The 20673-nt window shown below is 43.2% G+C and overlaps 1 protein-coding gene across 5 annotated transcripts in view; it reads right to left on the minus strand.

Annotated features, from left to right (window-relative positions):
• Positions 1–1062: 1062 nt before the first annotated feature.
• Positions 1063–20673, minus strand: part of RFFL (ring finger and FYVE like domain containing E3 ubiquitin protein ligase) — a 63684-nt gene continuing 44073 nt past the window's right edge. For all 5 annotated transcript variants that reach the window (XM_023522872.1, XM_011379336.2, XM_023522871.1 and 2 more), the window contains 5 exons: positions 14864–15274; positions 11120–11203; positions 7296–7506; positions 6040–6063; positions 1063–3610 (listed from right to left, as the gene is read on the minus strand). In XM_023522872.1, coding sequence (XP_023378640.1) covers positions 3429–3610; positions 6040–6063; positions 7296–7506; positions 11120–11203; positions 14864–15274 — 912 coding nt within the window. In that variant the 3' untranslated portion in view covers positions 1063–3428. The remainder of the gene's footprint in view (positions 3611–6039; positions 6064–7295; positions 7507–11119; positions 11204–14863; positions 15275–20673) is intronic.

The following is a 20673-nucleotide window of genomic DNA, read 5'->3' on the forward strand; positions in this document are numbered from 1 at the left end:
TTGCTAAGTATTATCTTCAATTCACTGTTCAAGGTGTTTTGTCTATTTCCTTCCAGTCTTTCTGACACACGTGTTTTGTTGTTGTTGCTTTGTTTTTTGGGGTTTTTTTTGATACTGAGCTTATACCAAATATTTTGTATCTTTTCGTGTTATTTCCACAGACCTTGAGCCTTTGTTTTATGTGGCTGCTTGGCAGCAGACAGAGGTCATCCTGGGTGCTAAACGGGCCAGCTGCCCAGAACAATGAGGACAAAGGGCTGTAGCTCAGCCCCCAGCGTTTATGCACTTTGGACAAGATTCCTTCTTCTTCTGTCCAGTCACAGGGCAGATCTGCACATAACTTAGCTCTCCCAAAGGCTGCATTCTCAGGAGTCCCCTCCCCTGGGTCCTGGTCAAGGGGTATGTACAGGCCTGTGCACACATAGCCGTCTACCCATAAGGCTTGGCCAACTTCCGAGCCATACTCCCAACTATCACAGCTGTATCCAGAAGCTACCATCTATCTACCAGGGTCACCTGAAGACTTAACTAGCCACACTGGCTGTTCTCAAACTCCTTTCTACCCATGTCTATAAGACCCATCTCCACCAAAAGTGTCAATGTCTGAACTCAATGCTTCTTCCTATTTGGTTTTAGGATTGACTGGTCTTTTTTTCTACTCAGCTCCCATCCTCTTCTAGGCTGTTCCAAGACTTAAAGGCAAGTTCTCCAAAATGAGTAAATAACATCAGTTCTAATTCACAACACTAAGCTTCAATTTCATTTGTTGAACAGGGATATCTTGACTAAAGTCACATGGCCCAAGCATCTCCAAAAATAATGCAGTCTCTCAGGAGCATGGCTACACACACACAGCCTGGGATTAGCCTGTGGTTTATCAACTCTCTTGTCAATAGTAACTATCAGACCTCTGGCATCCTCATACCAGATAGGACAGCCATCTATATGGAAACTTTATTACAAAATTAATTATAAGGCAGAGCTCTGTAACAAAAAAAAATACACATTTGGATTTAACACCCAAGTAAGTCAGAGAAAATATAAGCCACTTGAAGTAACACATTCACATTCAAAAGATTTCAATGAGTTTATACAATATATAGAGCACTAATTCCTGTACAGCTTATTTTATGAGTCTGGATCCAAGTAATCCAATGTATTATGAACCAGTCAGCTCTCTAAGTCTTTTAAAACAAGTCTCAACTGAAATTTCTGAACAATCATAGCAAAAGCCAGAATTGGAAGAATTAGATGTTTCCATAATTAAGATCAAGGCTCCAAGAGGGGTAAGAAGGAGCATTCAAAGATAAAAATCAATTGCTACCTAAGTTAGATAGTAACTGAAATGGGATCTTGAAATTCCCAACTTTTATTTGGTGTAATAATAAAGGAAGATACAATTTTAAAAAATCAGGGTTGCTTGACATCTTTTTTCTTAAAACCTTCACCAAAAGACTTAAAGGCAAGTTCTCCAAAATGAGTAAATAACATCAGTTCTAATTCTTACTGAGGTTATTACTAACCAACCATTATTATTTTTAATTCAGTCTAGGAGGGAAATGGGGAGGTAGGGAGAGGTAAGGCCTCAGCAGAGAAAGCAAGTTTTAAGTAGAGAGAGAGCCAGCTTCTGCCCTGAAGTTATTTATTGCTAGATCTTAACTGAGCTGCATGTATACAGACCTGTTTCACAGTGGAACTGAGGAGTAGCTGAATCTTTTGCTAAAATGGTAGGCATTGTAAACTATAGTATGTACTGTCCAGCAGAAAAGATGTCTTCACAGAGAAATCATTTCTCCCAATTCTTACAAAGGCTATGGCTCAGAATCAACTCATCCAGGACTTGGTGTAATGTCAAGGTAAGTGGCCTAGTGTTTAGCTGACAACTACATTATTTTGTTCCCTCAAAAAGGGATTACTAGCTGATGGAGGAAAAGCATAAGTGTGTACTGATAAATAGGTGCCCTCAGAGGTTTCCCACTGATTTCCAGAGTCATGAGTGGTTCTAGTCTGAGATCTTGGCTGCATGGGGGAAGGCAGGGGGTGTCTGCTAAGGCCCTCAAGTGTTTAGTATTTGCATAGTTCATCCATTGGTAATGGCAGCACACACAGCTCTTCTGATAGCATGTATGTTTATGTTTGGCTAAGCTGTTCCCGGCACTTTTCTTTAGCCCTTTTGACTCTTCCAGTAGTTTAAGGACCCTAAGAAGGATCAAGAACATGACCTACTCATTGCATGGTCCTTCCTAAAGGGCCTAGAGAATGTTTCTTCCTTACTAGCCTCCAAATCAGTAGACTAAGAAAGGAAAGGGAGTAGGGAGTCCCCACCAACCTAGGGAATTAAGACTTCCAGCTGTCTGCTCAAGAGCTGAAACCAGGCTTATTCAGTACCTTCTGATACCTCTCAGGTGCTCTGTATCTTAACACATTTGATCTCCAGGAACTTCATGAGAAGTCTGACTAGAGAAGAGCAAGGCTCTTTCCTAAGTCTCTATGTCTTCAGCGAGGCTACGTTTAAAACCTCCAAAGCAAAGAGAGGAACTTCAGTCTCAGGGGAAAGTGATTTAAAACTCCTGTCTGTTGGAGAAGTCAAATTTAAGTAGAAAGCCATTGCTTCCACCCAACACTTTCCCTTTCCTCATAAAATAAAGGATGGCCCAAAGTCAGGCCCTAAGAGAAGAAACAGATGATCCAGGTACCATCTCTTGCAGAGACTGGAATTTCCCAGCAGTTTGGGAACCAGATACTTCGTTGGTTCCCAAGGTCAGGTCAGGAGACTGATAGGTTCTAATCCCAGCACTTAAAGAAGCAACACTTAATAACTTTGAAGTCTTTCAATAGTATTTGTGTTTCATTTCTCACCAGGGATAAGTTTACTGGTCCAAATTCTATCCTAAGGAGGATTACTACTGGTGTGTTAAGTTAACATCTTTTGGTCTGAAAAAACAAATGGATTTTAGGCAGAAAGAAACTTTAGCAAAGATAGGTTAAAGCACAGAAAGCCAGAGAGACCAGAAATAAGTCCAAATGTGCTGGGGAGGAAGAGTACCATTTCTACTAGGACTTCTGGTTGGTGAAACACAGGCAAGCAACTTAGGGGGATGAGTAGGGTACAGTAGGGAAGAAGATATGGTCCAAGTTCTGGAAAGTCCTCTCTTCATCAGTTACCATCATCACCTAAGACCACTGAAACAGGGACTTGCCCATGCAATCTGTACCAGTTCTCACTGACCTGGGCTCTGCCGGTTAAGAGGAGCACCTCCATGGCAAGACAGGCATGCCCAGAAGTGACATAGCATCTTTGCCTGCCCCGGTCTTGGGAATACTGCAAATTTTCTTGTTAGCCTGCCCCTCTGCAACCTGGCCAACCCTGAGCCCAGACACTTGGCGCTATGTCCCTATAAGGCACTGAAGAAGCTGGTACCAAGCCCTCAGGATCGGAAGACGTGCACGGCCCGGATCACATACTGCCGGCAGATGGGACATTCATTCATGCGCTTGCCACACTTGGTACAGGTTACCATGTGGCCACATTCCAGCAGAACACAGTCAATGGGTGAGTCCATGCAGATTTTACACAGGTTCTCCTCCAGGTTGGATGGCACTGCTCCTCCTGTACAGACACAGGGCAGAAAAGGGGCAGAGGGGAAAGTAAGATTATTATTAAGTGTACGAGGTGGTGGAGAGATGGAGGTGGGAGAGAAAAGGCACACTGTCAACAAACCCATAATTCACGCACTTCCCCTAAAAAAGAACTCTAAGAAACATTTTCCCAGTAACCAATTCCAGTTGCCTGTTTAATGTGGACCTCTATAGGTCAGGTTATAGATCTGAAAAGTAAGGTACTTGTAGATCAAATACATCCCAGAACATGAGAACTAGATAAGACAGTGTCTTCAAAGTTTAAAAGAAATAATTTTCAGACAATTGAGAGTGTAATAGAGTGAGTGAATAGCACTTAGGTACGCATTATCTCCTGAGGCAGAACATGCTGAAAAGATAAAACTGGTTCCAAAAAGTTTAGATATAAATGGGCTTCCTCTGAGGAGGTTTCCTGGTGGAAGAGCCCAACAGAAATAGCTCCCTCTTCTGTGCTACCCCCACAGAACTTCGTCCATATACCTATGACTGCTTTACCACACTGGATTACAATTTTTGAGTTTGCCTACTTATCTCCCCCTATTACACTATGAGTTCCTTAATTCAACAAATTCAATCAATTTCCACAATTATATACTTAGCACTGTTATGTGTTCTGAGGTCAGATAGTCATCTTTGAATCCCTAATATGCCAGTCAGGTGGTAGGTGTTCTCTAAATGTCTGATAAATGATCATCTCCCAAGGGAATGATAAAAGCTCACATTTACTAAATGTTTACAGGTGCCAGGCAGGATCCTAAAGCTTTGCATATTTTAACTTATTAAATCCTCACAAAACCTATGAAGTCGTACTCTTATTACTCATTTTATAGACGAGGTAACTGAGGCCAAAGAGTTAAGTGGCTTGCTTAAGGGCACACAGCTGCTAAGTAGAGAAGCCAGGATTCAAATTCAGACAGGTGAGCCTTCTGGGCAACTGGCCTAAGGGCAGGGACTATCAAGATAACAGTATTAACTGCTCAGTGCACAGAGTTCTTAATAACAGCTCACTGGCTTGTTTGAGTGGTGAGACACAGCGGGCATGGCCAGTCTCCTAGTTTAGTTGCACAAAAAGAAAGACCTTCATCCGGCCATTCCCAGCCAGCATGTTTTGAATGGCTGCCTGAAATGGGTAGCCATAAATTGGGAACTGGACTCATACCAGTCACCTCTGCCATTCCACAGGGGAATCCTCCCGTATTCTGTTGCTCCTGTACTTTCTCTTCTGTTTCCTGGACTATTCAAAAAGTCAAGAAATACCTGAGGTGGGCTGGCTGTGAAAGGTAGTGAAACCTATTCAACCTTTTAAGCTATTGGCCCTAACAAGGAAAGTATGAAAGGACTGAACTATATAAATACCTAAGAGTGGAGTAATGCACAGAATTTCATTACTGATTACTTCTCTTAGGAAGAACAATAAACTCATCAACTCGGTTGCCAGCATTCCCTCAGGGAATCAGAAAAGACACCAAGTGGATTAGCACAATCAAGGTGAAAGAGTACATCTAGAACTCCAAATGGTTTGGGGGAACTGAGAAGACTTCAACTCTTGAAAACTTATCAGCCTGAAGATTGTCCCATTCTGAGCAAAAGGCCATTTACTAAATAAAAAATTTGGAGATCTTTTGAAAGCTTTAAAATGCTTTGTGGGCCCCTGCACTACTCTGAAAAATTGAGAAAGAGTCCACAACCGTATAGCCTTGAGGTGTTCAAAAGGTCTAGCATAGTATTTTAGAATGAGCCCAAATCTAGTCAGAGTCCCACAGTACATTCTGAAGACACCCAAGGGCCCAGGTGCATGTGTGGCAGTGGAGGTGGGATATGCATCTTGTGCCTAGAAAGCACCGTGTGTGACACCTTTCTTGATCTGTCCCCAGAGCAGCTCTCGCCACTGTCCAGCCCCGTACAAACAAGTCTCTCAGGTTACCACCCTTTCTTTTTGGTGGGATCAGAAGCTGTTGAACATCCCAAATGATCTCCCTGAAATGTACACAGAAACCATACCACTCAGACCAGAACAGAGTAAAAATTGTAGGGGAAGGAGTGCCTTTGCAACAGGAAGATGAAAAGTGAACCAAATGTGACACATATCACGACTCGCTTTGTTAAATATTTTACAAATGCTGGATTCTGAGCGTGGGCAATCCAGAGATGTGCAAATCAGTCTGCCCGCCCCCCCCTCCCCTGTAATGCTGGCACTCCTCCCCCTTCACAGGGAGAGAATGAAAATTTCTAAAGATGCTGAGAAGCCCTGGTTCTCAGTGAATTTCCTCCACACCCTCTGTCCAGATGCCGATATGCTCAGAGTTCTTAGACTAGTAACAGGAATCAGGTTTGAAGGAGCGGAAGGACAGAGAGCTAAGAGCCTAAGTCCGTTTTCAAACAGGAGAAACAACTACATACCGTTTTGGTCTTCAGCACCACACACTAAAAAGGAAAAAGAAAGATGTCAATATGTGATGGTACGAAGAAAGTCTCCAACTACCCTGACTTCATATCTGACCTCTGACTAGGTTCCTACTGAAAACCAGGATGGCCCGGAGCCCGGACAGACACCTCCTCACTCACTCACATGCTAAGAACTCACACACAGCTCCTGCTGGTGTGTCTGGTCTAGTCTTAAGAAAAGGGAGTCCATTGGTTTGCATGAACAAAACTTCAAGTAAGAAGGATACTGCATAATAAGCACAATAGCCTTTCCTATAACTTTCAAAGCCAGCATTAAAGACAAGAAAGGAACAGTCTGTTCTAGACGGCCAGGGCGTCTGGATGAAGTTCCCAGGTGGAGCCATCTCCTATTCCCCATGTCCTCACAACTCTAAGGAGACTCTGGGAACACTCCCAAGGGAAGAGAGTCTTTGAGCAGGTGATTGGTCAGATGTTCCCTAACTCTGATGAATTCGAGCTACTAGGAGAGGAGAGCCTAAAATCTAACTTCAACTACTGTCAGCATGCAAGTAATCAAAATGTTGATGTGCAGGAGCTAACTCAGTGGGGGAGGGAAGGGGACGGGAGGGGAGGGTTCTACGTGAAAGCATCTCAGGAAATGCAGAGTTTAAAGTAGACAAACACATTTCTCTTTTGTAGGACTTCTCTGCCTTTACTAGTATAGTATCGACCAGGAATCAGTAACAGGGAGACATAATATATTTTTCCCCAAATTCATTTGACCATAGTCCTAGATATTTTACTGGGTGTCTCCTGATAATAATACCATATAGAATGATTTGGGAAATGAATAAAAGGAAAAGCCCAAGTGCAGGCGGAATAGATATTTTCCTTGCACAATGTGTGCAAAGATTTGCTTCCTGATCTGCAAACTCTTTAAAGTAAGTATTGTTGGAGGTAGTAGTAAGTATGGTAGGGGTGACATATGGTGAGAAAGACCAGGGAAACAGACCAGGAAATTCTCAATTAAAATCTGGGCTCTATAATAAAAGGTAGATGCTAATTATGCCTATTCCATAGGCTGCTCTGAGGATTAAATAGAAGTATATACAATGCCTAACCCAGTCCTGGCACCCAATTCCAAATGGCAGCTGTTATTAGATGGCCAGATGTGTAAGGTGAATCCTTCCTTAGAAGACGGTCATTCCTTAGAGTGAGACACAGCAAGCACTCCGGAATTCTGTGCAGCTGCCACCCAGATAGCCCCTCACCCAGGTGCTGGAGTCCTTTCTGATCCTTGTACAGTCGTGTCACCCTCTCCATCAGCTCCCACTTCTCACAGCAGCCCTTGTAGTTGACGAAGTTGCGAGCCAGAATCTCTTTCAGCTGCCGCACAGTCAGACCTTCAATATCCTCCAGGTCAGTCAAGTCAGACAGAGAGGCCCTCCGACCCGGAACAAAGCTGTCCTCTGAGTCAACAGACTGAAAAAGCAAAGATGAAATCCATGAGTTTAGCTTTTACCTCGCCAGGCTCTCTCTCCAAGGACCCTAAAGCACTCGTCACACCATACTTTTGGTGACTGACCTCAAGAGTAGAAACAGGCGCAGGAATAGTACCTAGCATGGTGCTTTGCATTACAAAATAGATCCATCTCTTCCTGACCTACAGTTAGTTCTGTGCTCAGGCACAGTCGGTCACAAACCAAGCAGACAGTGTATATAGCAGAAGGAGCATCAATTTGAGTCAGATGGCTCCGATTTTGAATCCTACCTCCTCCTTTGGTTAATGCTAAATAATATTAGGCAAGTTACTACCACTCTGAGCTGATCTGCTCCTCCATGAAGGAGAGATAGTAATCTTACCACACAGGATTCCTGTGAAGACTAAATGTGGCAGTACAGGAAACCACGGAGCATGGTGCTGGCTTTCTCTCTCCACTGGAGAGAGTTCTGTTTTCCCTCGGAAGAGGAAGACTTCTCTGGTAAGCACTCCTCTGTATGTAACCTTGACCATAGCTCCATGGCCCTGATGGCTGTGCCCTCTGGGCTGGCCCCACTATGGCTGAGGCCTGAACTCCCTCTCATCTTTCCTCCTGATTATCTGACCTCCTTCCCCTGGCAATGGCTACTGTGTGCTAGAAGCAGAAGAACAACAGATTTGCACAGCAGCACCACAAGCTGGCACTCTGGCAGCTCTTAGAAAGTCAAGAGACTAGAAACTAATGGGCCATGAGGCTCCCCAGTCTCCACTGTGATCTCACAACTCCACACTAACATACTGATAGCTCTGAAAGAACATTAACACTAAACTCTGCCCCTGAAAACAGAATTTCATCACAGGCTGCTTCTTCTCTCTCCACATCTAAGTCTGTTGAGAGGTTCCTAACAGCCTAAGCTAAGAACAGTGAAAGGGCAAAGGCAAAGGCACAGACCCGAGCAGAGGCCCCACCTGGGTCTCATCCTCAGCAGGTGCTCTGGCTGTGCTCTCCGGGTAGATGGGTTCTTCTTGGTCCTGAGACACATGGCCATTGGCCTGTGGGAAGAGAAAGGTGCCATCACATCCATGAAGATGTCCCAGGGATTTGTACAGCATGGGCCTCTTCCAAGCACACACCATGTCCCAAATGTACTTTCAACTCCCCCAGAAATCTGGAGTCTCACGTAGCAGCATTACAAAAGCCTTCCCTCTAATACTGACTTTGTCAGGCAGAGAAACATTACAAACAGATTTCAACTCTAGAACAAGAGTGAGTGCATTAATTCTGCCCACCACCCGGATGGTGTTAGCTGCCACTCATCAATTTAGTCTCAGCTTGAACACTCCAACTGAAAGGAAGATCACATGTCCACTGCTGGAGACTGCTAACGGCCATCTAGTTTTCTTCTTGACACTGACCCCAAATTGCTCTTCCACCCACCCTCCCTGGTTCCACACCTTGGACTAATGTCCACTATTTTCTTCCAAATTGTTCATATCATGTCCTCCCTTCCTCCATACTAAATGTGCCTTGCTTCCTCATCTGGCCCAGATGGGACAAAGTTTCCAGAGCCTCACCACCCTATTCATTCTCTCTCTTCTGGCAAGTAACTACTCTTTCATTCTGGAAATATGTTCTAACCAGCAAGACACACTATTACCAAGAGTTGTCTTGAAACCTGATCAAAATTTTATTTTACTGCATCTAAGAATCTATTAGCCTAACACTACATAAGATAAATACCTATTCTTAAGGAGTTTAATTCTGTTTAGAATTCTAACTTCTCAAAAGGTTTTGTCAATGAGTACTCAGAACTATGAACCTCCTAATTCTATCACTAGTAAGCCACAAACCCCTTAACTAGGCCTTCTTCACCCACTGCTCCCTCCAGGCAAAGGGCTTGATGTGAGCCCAGAGCAAAGAGGTATCTGAGTTCACAGGCCTTTTCCACTAGAGTCTTGGAGCACCAGTAAAAGAGACAACCTAGGAAACCAGTCACCAGCAGGCGTTGGCCACTCATTTCAGATTAGGATATAAAAAGAGAGCTAATTAAGAAGAAACAACCAACTACAGGGGGAATGAAAAGTAGGAATTATCACCACCACCAAAAATGCCAAGTGAGGCTAAGATATACATATAGCATACATGTATGGGGAGGTACCCAAAACAATGTCTTCATCAGCACCTCTAGTTTTCTCTTTGCTTTATGAAGATGTGGTACCCACTGGCCTCCTGGTGTCACCTTAGAGTTACAAAAAGTCTTTCAGAGCCTAAACTGTTCCTAAACAGACAGCTTTTGTATGTCCTTTTTTCGTAGAAAGAGAAACTGGATCTCATGCTGAAAAGCATGTTGCCTTTTCTCTTGCCCACTGGCTAAATCAAAATCCACAACTAGTATCTGTCCACAGTTTTGCTTATTCCATTCACTTCCTTCCCTAGCAACTATTGCCAGAGCATTAAATGTTTTAAAGAAAAGAACTCTGGTGGCATAAGTACTATGAGGACATTTGCATTCTAGGTGAAATTATCTGTTTTTCTGGCTTGCAAAATGTAGATCTCACTGGAACAGGGGATGTGAGCTGACACGAAGGCCCTCTGAAAATATCAGCGATCGGAGGAGAAGTACCCAATTAGATCTGGTACACTGTGTGACCGACCTGTAGGTAGAGTCTGGAAATTTCCGGTTAACAAGAGGAAGCTTAAAACCAAGTGAAGAACTTTCACTGAAGAACGCACCTGAAGGTTCATTAGGGAAGAACAATTTCCTCAAGTTACTATCTTCCTATCTCCCTATAAACAGAGAGGAGAGCTCAACCAAACGAAGAGAAGAAATCATAGCAGCAGGTAAAAACCTGTCCAGGGGACAGAGAGCCAGAGCTTAGGAAAGAGTCAAAGTCCAGCTGGGAAGAAAGCATGCTCAAGTCAACAAAGAAGTAAATGAGTTTACTGCAGGTAAAGTATGCTATCACAATGGCCTTTATGCCTCATGCCTGTCAGAGCTGAATCACGGGGCCCAGTCCTGGCAAAGGAGGTGATCATCAACGGGAGGCAGCAGCCATCCACATCCCATGTGGTAACTAACAATCCAAGTACTATGCCAGCTATAAGTAGCTCAAAGCTCTTAAGACATGGCATCACACTAGTCAATCCTCACAACATCCTGGCAAGAGCAAAACTCCATTTTACTGTTGAAGGCTCAAAGTTCAGCCAAGGTGACTAAACAGTCAGTGACATATTGAATGTGGAAACCGGATCTTCTAGGTCCTAATCCCCTCACTACTGCCCAGCAATGGCTACTGTGTGCTAGAAGCAGAAGAACAACAGATTTGCACAGCAGCACCACAAGCTGGCACTCTGGCAGCTCTTAGAAAGTCAAGAGACTAGAAACTAATGGGCCATGAGGCTCCCCAGTCTCCACTGTGATCTCACAACTCCACACTAACATACTGATAGCTCTGAAAGAACATTAACACTAAACTCCGCCCCTGAAAACAGAATTTCATCACAGGCTGCTTCTTCTCTCTCCACTTCTAAGTCTGTTGAGAGGTTCCTAACAGCCTAAGCTAAGAACAGTGAAAGGGCAAAGGCAAAGGCACACACCCGAGCAGAGGCCCCACCTGGGTCTCATCCTCAGCAGGTGCTCTGGCTGTGCTCTCCGGGTAGATGGGTTCTTCTTGGTCCTGAGACACATGGCCATTGGCCTGTGGGAAGAGAAAGGTGCCATCACATCCATGAAGATGTCCCAGGGATTTGTACAGCATGGGCCTCTTCCAAGCACACACCATGTCCCAAATGTACTTTCAACTCCCCCAGAAATCTGGAGTCTCACGTAGCAGCATTACAAAAGCCTTCCCTCTAATACTGACTTTGTCAGGCAGAGAAACATTACAAACAGATTTCAACTCTAGAACAAGAGTGAGTGCATTAATTCTGCCCACCACCCGGATGGTGTTAGCTGCCACTCATCAATTTAGTCTCAGCTTGAACACTCCAACTGAAAGGAAGATCACATGTCCACTGCTGGAGACTGCTAACGGCCATCTAGTTTTCTTCTTGACATTGACCCCAAATTGCTCTTCCACCCACCCTCCCTGGTTCCACACCTTGGACTAATGTCCACTATTTTCTTCCAAATTGTTCATATCATGTCCTCCCTTCCTCCATACTAAATGTGCCTTGCTTCCTCATCTGGCCCAGATGGGACAAAGTTTCCAGAGCCTCACCACCCTATTCGTTCTCTCTCTTCTGGCAAGTAACTACTCTTTCATTCTGGAAATATGTTCTAACCAGCAAGACACACTATTACCAAGAGTTGTCTTGAAACCTGATCAAAATTTTATTTTACTGCATCTAAGAATCTATTAGCCTAACACTACATAAGATAAATACCTATTCTTAAGGAGTTTAATTCTGTTTAGAATTCTAACTTCTCAAAAGGTTTTGTCAATGAGTACTCAGAACTATGAACCTCCTAATTCTATCACTAGTAAGCCACAAACCCCTTAACTAGGCCTTCTTCACCCACTGCTCCCTCCAGGCAAAGGGCTTGATGTGAGCCCAGAGCAAAGAGGTATCTGAGTTCAAAGGCCTTTTCCACTAGAGTCTTGGAGCACCAGTAAAAGAGACAACCTAGGAAACCAGTCACCAGCAGGCGTTGGCCACTCATTTCAGATTAGGATATAAAAAGAGAGCTAATTAAGAAGAAACAACCAACTACAGGGGGAATGAAAAGTAGGAATTATCACCACCACCAAAAATGCCAAGTGAGGCTAAGATATACATATAGCATACATGTATGGGGAGGTACCCAAAACAATGTCTTCATCAGCACCTCTAGTTTTCTCTTTGCTTTATGAAGATGTGGTACCCACTGGCCTCCTGGTGTCACCTTAGAGTTACAAAAAGTCTTTCAGAGCCTAAACTGTTCCTAAACAGACAGCTTTTGTATGTCCTTTTTTCGTAGAAAGAGAAACTGGATCTCATGCTGAAAAGCATGTTGCCTTTTCTCTTGCCCACTGGCTAAATCAAAATCCACAACTAGTATCTGTCCACAGTTTTGCTTATTCCATTCACTTCCTTCCCTAGCAACTATTGCCAGAGCATTAAATGTTTTAAAGAAAAGAACTCTGGTGGCATAAGTACTATGAGGACATTTGCATTCTAGGTGAAATTATCTGTTTTTCTGGCTTGCAAAATGTAGATCTCACTGGAACAGGGGATGTGAGCTGACACGAAGGCCCTCTGAAAATATCAGCGATCGGAGGAGAAGTACCCAATTAGATCTGGTACACTGTGTGACCGACCTGTAGGTAGAGTCTGGAAATTTCCGGTTAACAAGAGGAAGCTTAAAACCAAGTGAAGAACTTTCACTGAAGAACGCACCTGAAGGTTCATTAGGGAAGAACAATTTCCTCAAGTTACTATCTTCCTATCTCCCTATAAACAGAGAGGAGAGCTCAACCAAACGAAGAGAAGAAATCATAGCAGCAGGTAAAAACCTGTCCAGGGGACAGAGAGCCAGAGCTTAGGAAAGAGTCAAAGTCCAGCTGGGAAGAAAGCATGCTCAAGTCAACAAAGAAGTAAATGAGTTTACTGCAGGTAAAGTATGCTATCACAATGGCCTTTATGCCTCATGCCTGTCAGAGCTGAATCACGGGGCCCAGTCCTGGCAAAGGAGGTGATCATCAACGGGAGGCAGCAGCCATCCACATCCCATGTGGTAACTAACAATCCAAGTACTATGCCAGCTATAAGTAGCTCAAAGCTCTTAAGACATGGCATCACACTAGTCAATCCTCACAACATCCTGGCAAGAGCAAAACTCCATTTTACTGTTGAAGGCTCAAAGTTCAGCCAAGGTGACTAAAACAGTCAGTGACATATTGAATGTGGAAACCAGATCTTCTAGGTCCTAATCCCCTCACTACTGCCCAAGCCACATAAATAAAAGGGTCCTTAAGGTACTTAAGCACATCTACGGGACACCATCACTAACACAGCAGTTAAGTCCACCGGCCTCACTCTAATCCAACAGTTGGTTTGCATGTCGACTGTGGACCAAAAAGTGGCCATGTACTAAACCCGACAAGCTCAAGAAGGCCTGCATGGCAGGCCTTACAAACTCAGAGTCTGAAAGTAACCAAAAAGGATGGTCTGAACATAAAAATTCCTAACTAAAAAGCAAGTCGTGATAGGTAGTGAAGTCCTAGGCCTGTAGCTCCCTTGACAAAAGTCAATCTTTACCTTTAGTAAGTCTATCTATTGTCTTTTTGTAATCTAAGATAACATATCTTTGAAATCTCAGAGTAATCCCTTTTCTAGACTCCTTGGGGTACAACCTCCCACCAGAGCATGAGACCACAGAAACTCTTATTGTTATCTTGTTGCCCACACACCCTCTGTGTACCAGCCTGTACCCGCCAAAGTAAGAAATACATGTCTCTCCATTTTACTTTTTATCCAATCTCAGAGATTTCCCCACTTTTCTTCCTCCCGCCTCCCTAATCTGCCACCAATGAATTTCACGTAACCCCCATTACATCTCCTCCTTTGATTCTAATATATAAAATAAGCTATAAAACTGCCATTCTCCAGAGCATTTCCTCAACCCACTGAGATTTTGCTTCCCGACAACTATCATCAGTTTGGCTCAAATAAAATCATAAAAATTCCCAACAGGTTTGGACGTTTCTTATGTCAACACTACCTTCCTTCTTGGAGAGGCTTTTGAGGGCAGAGGCAATGTATTACCCGTTTCAGTACTTCCTATTCCTGGTTCATAACTCAATGTGCTGCTCTTAGCCTTCCATTTCCAGGCCCACTGGGATGATGATAAGGCAGCTTACTGTTCGATAGTATGCCAGCCACTCCCCCGCCCAAACAGTGACTGGTGAGAGAAGCAGTGTCCTTGTTTTGATCAGTTTCCCCACTCTTCCTTCTCTCTACATAGGTTCCTTTGTCCCTATGTGCCTTGTGATGGTTACTAAGAAACTGCTGTCCCCATCCAGCTAAGGAAGACCATGACAAAGTTGAGTAAGTAGCAGGGTATTTTGAATAGAACTAAATTTCAAGAGTTAACAATGAGTTTTCTCGAATTATTTCTGGGACAATGAAATTTTTTTAAATGTCTAGCTGGGATATGTATGTATTAAACAAAAAACCTGGTACCGTGCATTATCATCTTTGAAAAAAGCCAAAACGTAACTGTGATGTCAAGAAAATACCATTCATACATTAGTAGGCAGAAAAGTTGCACATAATCAAAACACCTAAGGTCCCACCCGACTCCCACATCACAGGCAGGAAGGGAAATGAGCCCTCAAACCGGCAAAGATTGGCAGAGACTGCAAACGGGCCCGTACCTGCTGATTTTCCTGAGCCTGGGCTGGGGAAACAGAGGTGGCTGGTACAGGTGAAGAAGGGAGGTTGGGTGAGGTAGGAGGTACTGTGCTGGCATGAGGCTGGGTCAGGAAGGCCTGCTGCTCGGGGAAGTCTGGGGACAAGGTAGGGGCACGAGTCCTGCCCTCCTGGGAGATTACAGGCTGCTGGCCAAGCACCAAGAACACCAGCTCCTCTTTCTCCCGGCACATTTCCGTAGAGATGTCATGGAGGTTGAGATAGTCCCTCAGGTCCTTCACCTTCATCTTCATGAGCTCCTCCCGCTGAAAGGCCGTTGCTCGAAATCGTTGGCAGAGAAGGCAGAGGCGGGGCCCATTCCCCACTTGGCTCGAACAGGACATGCAGAAACTTTTCTTACAGTCCAGGCAGGTCTGCTGCTTAGAGCAAGAGGCAGAGGAAACGACATCAGAGTGTGAGAACAAGATGGAATGGGCTGGGAACTTAGGGCTGCCATGCCCAACAAGACCGCCAATCACTCTAAGCTTTCTCCTTTACCTAAAGGTGCAAGCTAACTTGTAGATTTCAGGTTAAAAGCCACTCAGGGGTGGCAAACCCCTGTGTGAATCTGTGTATCTATGTACAGGACACTGCATTTATTATCCCATTTGAGGCTTTCTTTATTTTACTGAGAGAAATGGAGGCTATCAAGACTACCAGCTTTAGAATCAAAAACCCCTCTATTTTTATTTCTCTCTTCCATTTCTTGTGGTGTCACCTTGGGTGTGTAACTTAGCCTCTTTGGTCCTCGGTTTCCTCATCTGTAAAACGGGAGTGATAACAGTACCTCATAGGATTACAGTAAAGAGATAATACATTTTAGCATATTTTACACAGGAATCTTCAATAAGTGTAACTATTTTGATGATTACTGCTAGGAAATATAAGCTAATGATGAGAGCCAGAATTCAAATCATGAACTATGATTCTTTCTACTTTATTGCCGAGATAAGAAAGCAAATGTATAAAGGTTGTGGTAGTAACTGTTACTATTAGTAATTCAATTTATCGAGGGGCTACTATGTGCTAGAGCTATACCTAGCTTGTCATTTAATTCTCAAAGCAACCCAGTAAAGTAGGTACTCATGTACCTGCCTGTTTCAGACAAAGCAACCAAGGCCCAGAGCTCTAAGTATCATATTCAAGGGCAGGCAGTAAACAGCAGAGTTAGAATTCACGCTCGAAGTCCATCTAATGCTCATGATCATGCTCTTTCTACCAGGCCATGTTGCTAACTTGGTCCCACTCAAGCCAATAGCAGTACAGAATCAAAAGCCTGATTCTATCTCCAAACTCCCAACCAGAGCCAGTGCCCAGGCTCCTTCACCCAGGAAGGCCCACTCAGAGTACTGGGAATTCAGTGGTGCATAAGAGCGCATCCAAGACAAATATTCAGACAGCTACAGGAGGCTCTCTGGACATGATTAGGGAGCTCTCGTTTGCAAAAGTAGTGTCTCAGATGGGCAACAATAGCAGCTGGCAAGCAAGCTCGTACGCCTGGCAACAACAACTCCCACAATCACAGACAACACAACACACGATGGCTAACTCAACTCACAGGAAGCAAATCCTCAGCCTCCTGCCCCACAGGCTGAGCAAGCACAGCGACATCTGACTGAGTTCTGCTGCAGGCAAGAGCAGGCTACACTCCCACAGGAGAGGTAATTCCTGGGTACACTGGGATGGTCCTAGAGGGCACACTCACTAATTGTTTAAAGAAATAAAAAACTTTTCAGTCTATGGTGACTTAAGTATTAACCTAAACATTTCTGCTCCCTCTTTTCTAAGTATAGAAAGCTATTCAAGCTAACAAGAATGCCCAAGACTCAGATTCTCATAGTTGAAATCAGAGAAACTTGTGTGGGACTGAAGTATGAGTCTGCATAGCTGAGATAGTAATATTTAATTTTGTATAAGTGTCATTCAGATAGTAAAGGAAAACAGGTATAATGTTTACCATACAGTTTTGACTATTAATACTTAGAAGGCACTGTAAAACAACACATATCAAGCTCCCTATTCTTTACAGTTATAACCAGACAATAAAATGTTTGTGGACTGACTTAAAAGAACACACAGCTGCACTAACATCATAACTGTTCTGGGACCAGTAGCCACCCTAGGTGGAAAATGGGTGTTTGGGGGTATTAAGGGTTCATTCATACTAAAGCTTTTCTATTGGGAAATGAAATGTGTTTAGGATGACTGATAGTGAAATGAAGAGGCTTCAACGTCATAAAGCTGTAGGTCCTGACATGGAACATTACTTAAGTCAATGCACTTTGACAAAACCTAGCTTGACACAACTAAAAAGCCCTGAGTTGCTCAATCAGCCAGATCAAAACAACTCTCTATTCTTTCCTCAAATGTGTGTGACTCACTGGGTGCAAGATCAGAATGCAAAGACAGCAACCCAGTTTCTATGTCCATGATCTCCCCCCATTCCCAAGAGACTCTGAAGTCAGCTTGCATCTGAAACATATCCTAAAGGAGAAAGTGCTGGAGGCTAAATCCCAGTTTTCAGAGGCAGGAGAGAACAAAGGAAAATGAAAAAATGGCTATCAACAAATGTGGGCAGAATAAGCAAAGGAATCACGCATATATAAATTCTAGCAAATGGTGCAAACCAACTGAGTAACAACACAGCATGAAAGATGAATTAGTGGAGCCAATGTGCCTGCATAAATGCCAAGAGACACACAAAAATCCAGGATCAAAAAAGCTGGTAGTGGCACCTCAGGTAAGCATCACCGGTCAAGGATGCTATGTGGGTTGCTCTCATTTGCTAATATGCCCTTCTCTTATTCCTACCCCCTCCCCATCCATATTCCTTGGCACAGGTTGGGCTCATTTTCTCACTCTATCAGCCCTTTCTCCTCACCATCCTTCCTATAGTTATTCCTTCCTGCAGCCCACTAAGAGGAAAAAGGGCAGCCAGAGGAGTGACAGAACCAGGATTAATTCCTAGCTAAGGGAACTCGTACAAAACAGATAACCTCCCAGAGCATCAGATTCCTTACCAGGTGGTCAGCCTACCTCTAAGGACTAATGGAAGTTTCGCATGAGATAATGTATGTAACACCTTAGCATAGGTGGGTATATTCACAAAAGGGTTACAGTCTCCTTTATTCTCTTTCCCTTTTGCTTCATCTCTGAGCTTTTGCAAGTACCTAGGAACCACTTCCTCTCTTTCCACTCTGAGATTTGGGTATCTCTTTCATGTTTCCTAACACAAGCTCCTCCTCTTCCACCTTCTCCTCAAACTGGTCCAACTAAAGAGGCTGGGACCCAAACTCCCTCCAAAATTGTCAGGGCTGCTATTAAACCACATGTAGGTTTTACCAAAACAGATGGGATATTTAGCTTGTGGCAAAATTACAGCCTGCCATTTCTCTCCAAGACTCGAAACTCTAGGAAGGCAAGGGCTAAATCCTTGTGTGTTCTCTGTAAAGTCTTAAATGTTATCTGTGCTTTGCATCAAATGAGCATTCAGAAACTACTGACCACAATAAAAATAAGATAGCAGGATCCATGTAATCATATCAATTCAACCATTTCTAGAAAAGACATTTTATTTATTTATTTATTTGATTGATTTTATTATGGTGACTAGTTAACAAAATCCAGTTAAGTTTCAGGTGTACAATTCAATAGAAAAGACATTTTAAAAGCCTGTGGCTGTTTATTAAATGATAAGCATGCTGATACACTTAAGCATGAAATTACAAATGAAAATTTATAATGGAGAAAACATCCTTAATATTCACAAAACTCACTGTGAACTACACAAAATTATCTCTTACTTTCGTAGCAAGAAAATATTTTATTGATAACCATCTTTTACCAACCAAACTGAAACTTGTCTCCCCTGACCACCTGCCCCACCAAGAAAGCTCTTCTTGCCACAGAAGATTTTGTCTTGTCTCTTTGGATGGCTATATATTTGTCCCCACCTTCCTATTAGACTGCAAGCGCCCTGTTAACAAGGATTGACTTACTTTATCTCTGGCTTCCTACCCCAGGCAATACTTGGCACATGGTAGATAGTCAATAATTTATTTTCTAATGAGTAGGAAAAAACAGTTCCTTATTTCAATCATTTCTCATGCTCCTAGGCACCCAGGCCAATATCCTGTCATCTTTTGACCTTCTCCTAACTTCACCTGTCTTCATAGGCTGCGTACCCTTCTATCTTAGGTAGCTAAGTACCTTTGTGTCTTTGAGTCTTATATTTTCCATCTGTAAAATGGGTTAACAACAACTACTTCACAAAGACTGACATAAAGAGATGCTCACTAAATGGCAGTTACATCAATCAGTCTCAGCCACCACCCTAGACCAGGCTCTAATAACTTCTCACTAGGTGTGTAAGAGCTTCTTCCTAAGTGCTATCCTTACCACTAACGAAGCCACATCTACCACCTGAAACAGGACTGATCAGGTCATTCCTGTGTTCAAAATCTTTCTGATGGCTCCTTGTTGTCTGGTGGCTATAAGCTCCTTACTATGGCAGTCATGGCCCTTCGCCACCTGATCCCAACTTCATTCTACCCTAACTTCCAAAGTACCCTGCACTCTGGCCAAACAGGCCATTCACAGTTCCCAAATACATTTTACACTTACCCTAAACCTGGTGACTTTACTTCAGCCACTGTTTTGCAAATCAATCTTCCTTCATCCAGCTAGAATTATCAATTTACCAGTAATGCTGGATTCCTCAGTACATAACTTATGCAGCGGTTACTAGTTCTTTGCAAATGTGGGCCTCCTTAACCAGATAGTAAGCTCCCAGAGGGAAAAGCCTAAGCTTTCCTCAGCTCTGTCTCCACAAAGCTAGAACCTCTAGCTGCTAGCATGCTGCTGGTACAGAAATGGGCCCTCAAGGAAAATTTCCAGCATAGAGTCATCTACCATAAAGTAATAAAAATAAAAACTCTTGGGTATACTTCTTCTTTTTCAAATTATTCTCAACTCAACTGTCCATTCATTCATTCGTTTTATTTTAAAATTTTTATTGCCTACCTACTATGTGTCGGTCACTGTTCTAAGCACTGGAGAAAAAAGTTATGAAAAAATTGACAAAATCCCTGTTCCTATGTACCATCAGAAGACAGGCAATCCATAAACATATTTATGTCAGGCAATGATAACCACTACAAAAAAAATAAAGCATCTTCCCATTCTTTCCTAACCATCAATCTCTTTTCTCTGAGGGCAATTTCCTTCCTCATTTCTGTTCTCTCTTCTGGCTGAGAAATGTCAAGAACTTGCTACATGCCCTAGTTCTCTCAAGTTTTCAACATGCTTGATGTGCTGATCTCCAAGCCTGGATCGCCATCATTGCCCTCTTTGCTCTTTCCCCATTTCCACTCTGAGAATATAGCTGACATTTAAAAGTGAGGGAAGGTCACAATCCCCTGCGGGTACTGTGGAACTGTAGTTAAATTTTGGGGGAGTTACAAGTTATACACAGATTTGCGACTGCACAAGGTGTCAGTGTCCTGAACCACCACATTGTTCAAGGGTCAACTGTGTGTGTGTATCAGTAATGTGGACATAACGACAACAACAACAACAAAAATCAGCCAAAAGAAGTAAATGCAGTTGCCTCTGAGGAGAGCAAAGTGAGAAGTGGGATTCTATTGTTTGTGACTAACTTTGTTGAACACTTTGACTCTGTAAGTTGTATACTTACATAACTGTAATAATTTAATTATTGAATAACAAAAGTTATTCACCACCAAGTTAAAAAAAGAGGTTCAAGCAAACATATTGC

This window comes from Pteropus vampyrus, unplaced genomic scaffold, assembly GCF_000151845.1.
Source record: "Pteropus vampyrus isolate Shadow unplaced genomic scaffold, Pvam_2.0 Scaffold358, whole genome shotgun sequence".
Lineage (NCBI taxonomy): Eukaryota > Metazoa > Chordata > Mammalia > Chiroptera > Pteropodidae > Pteropus > Pteropus vampyrus.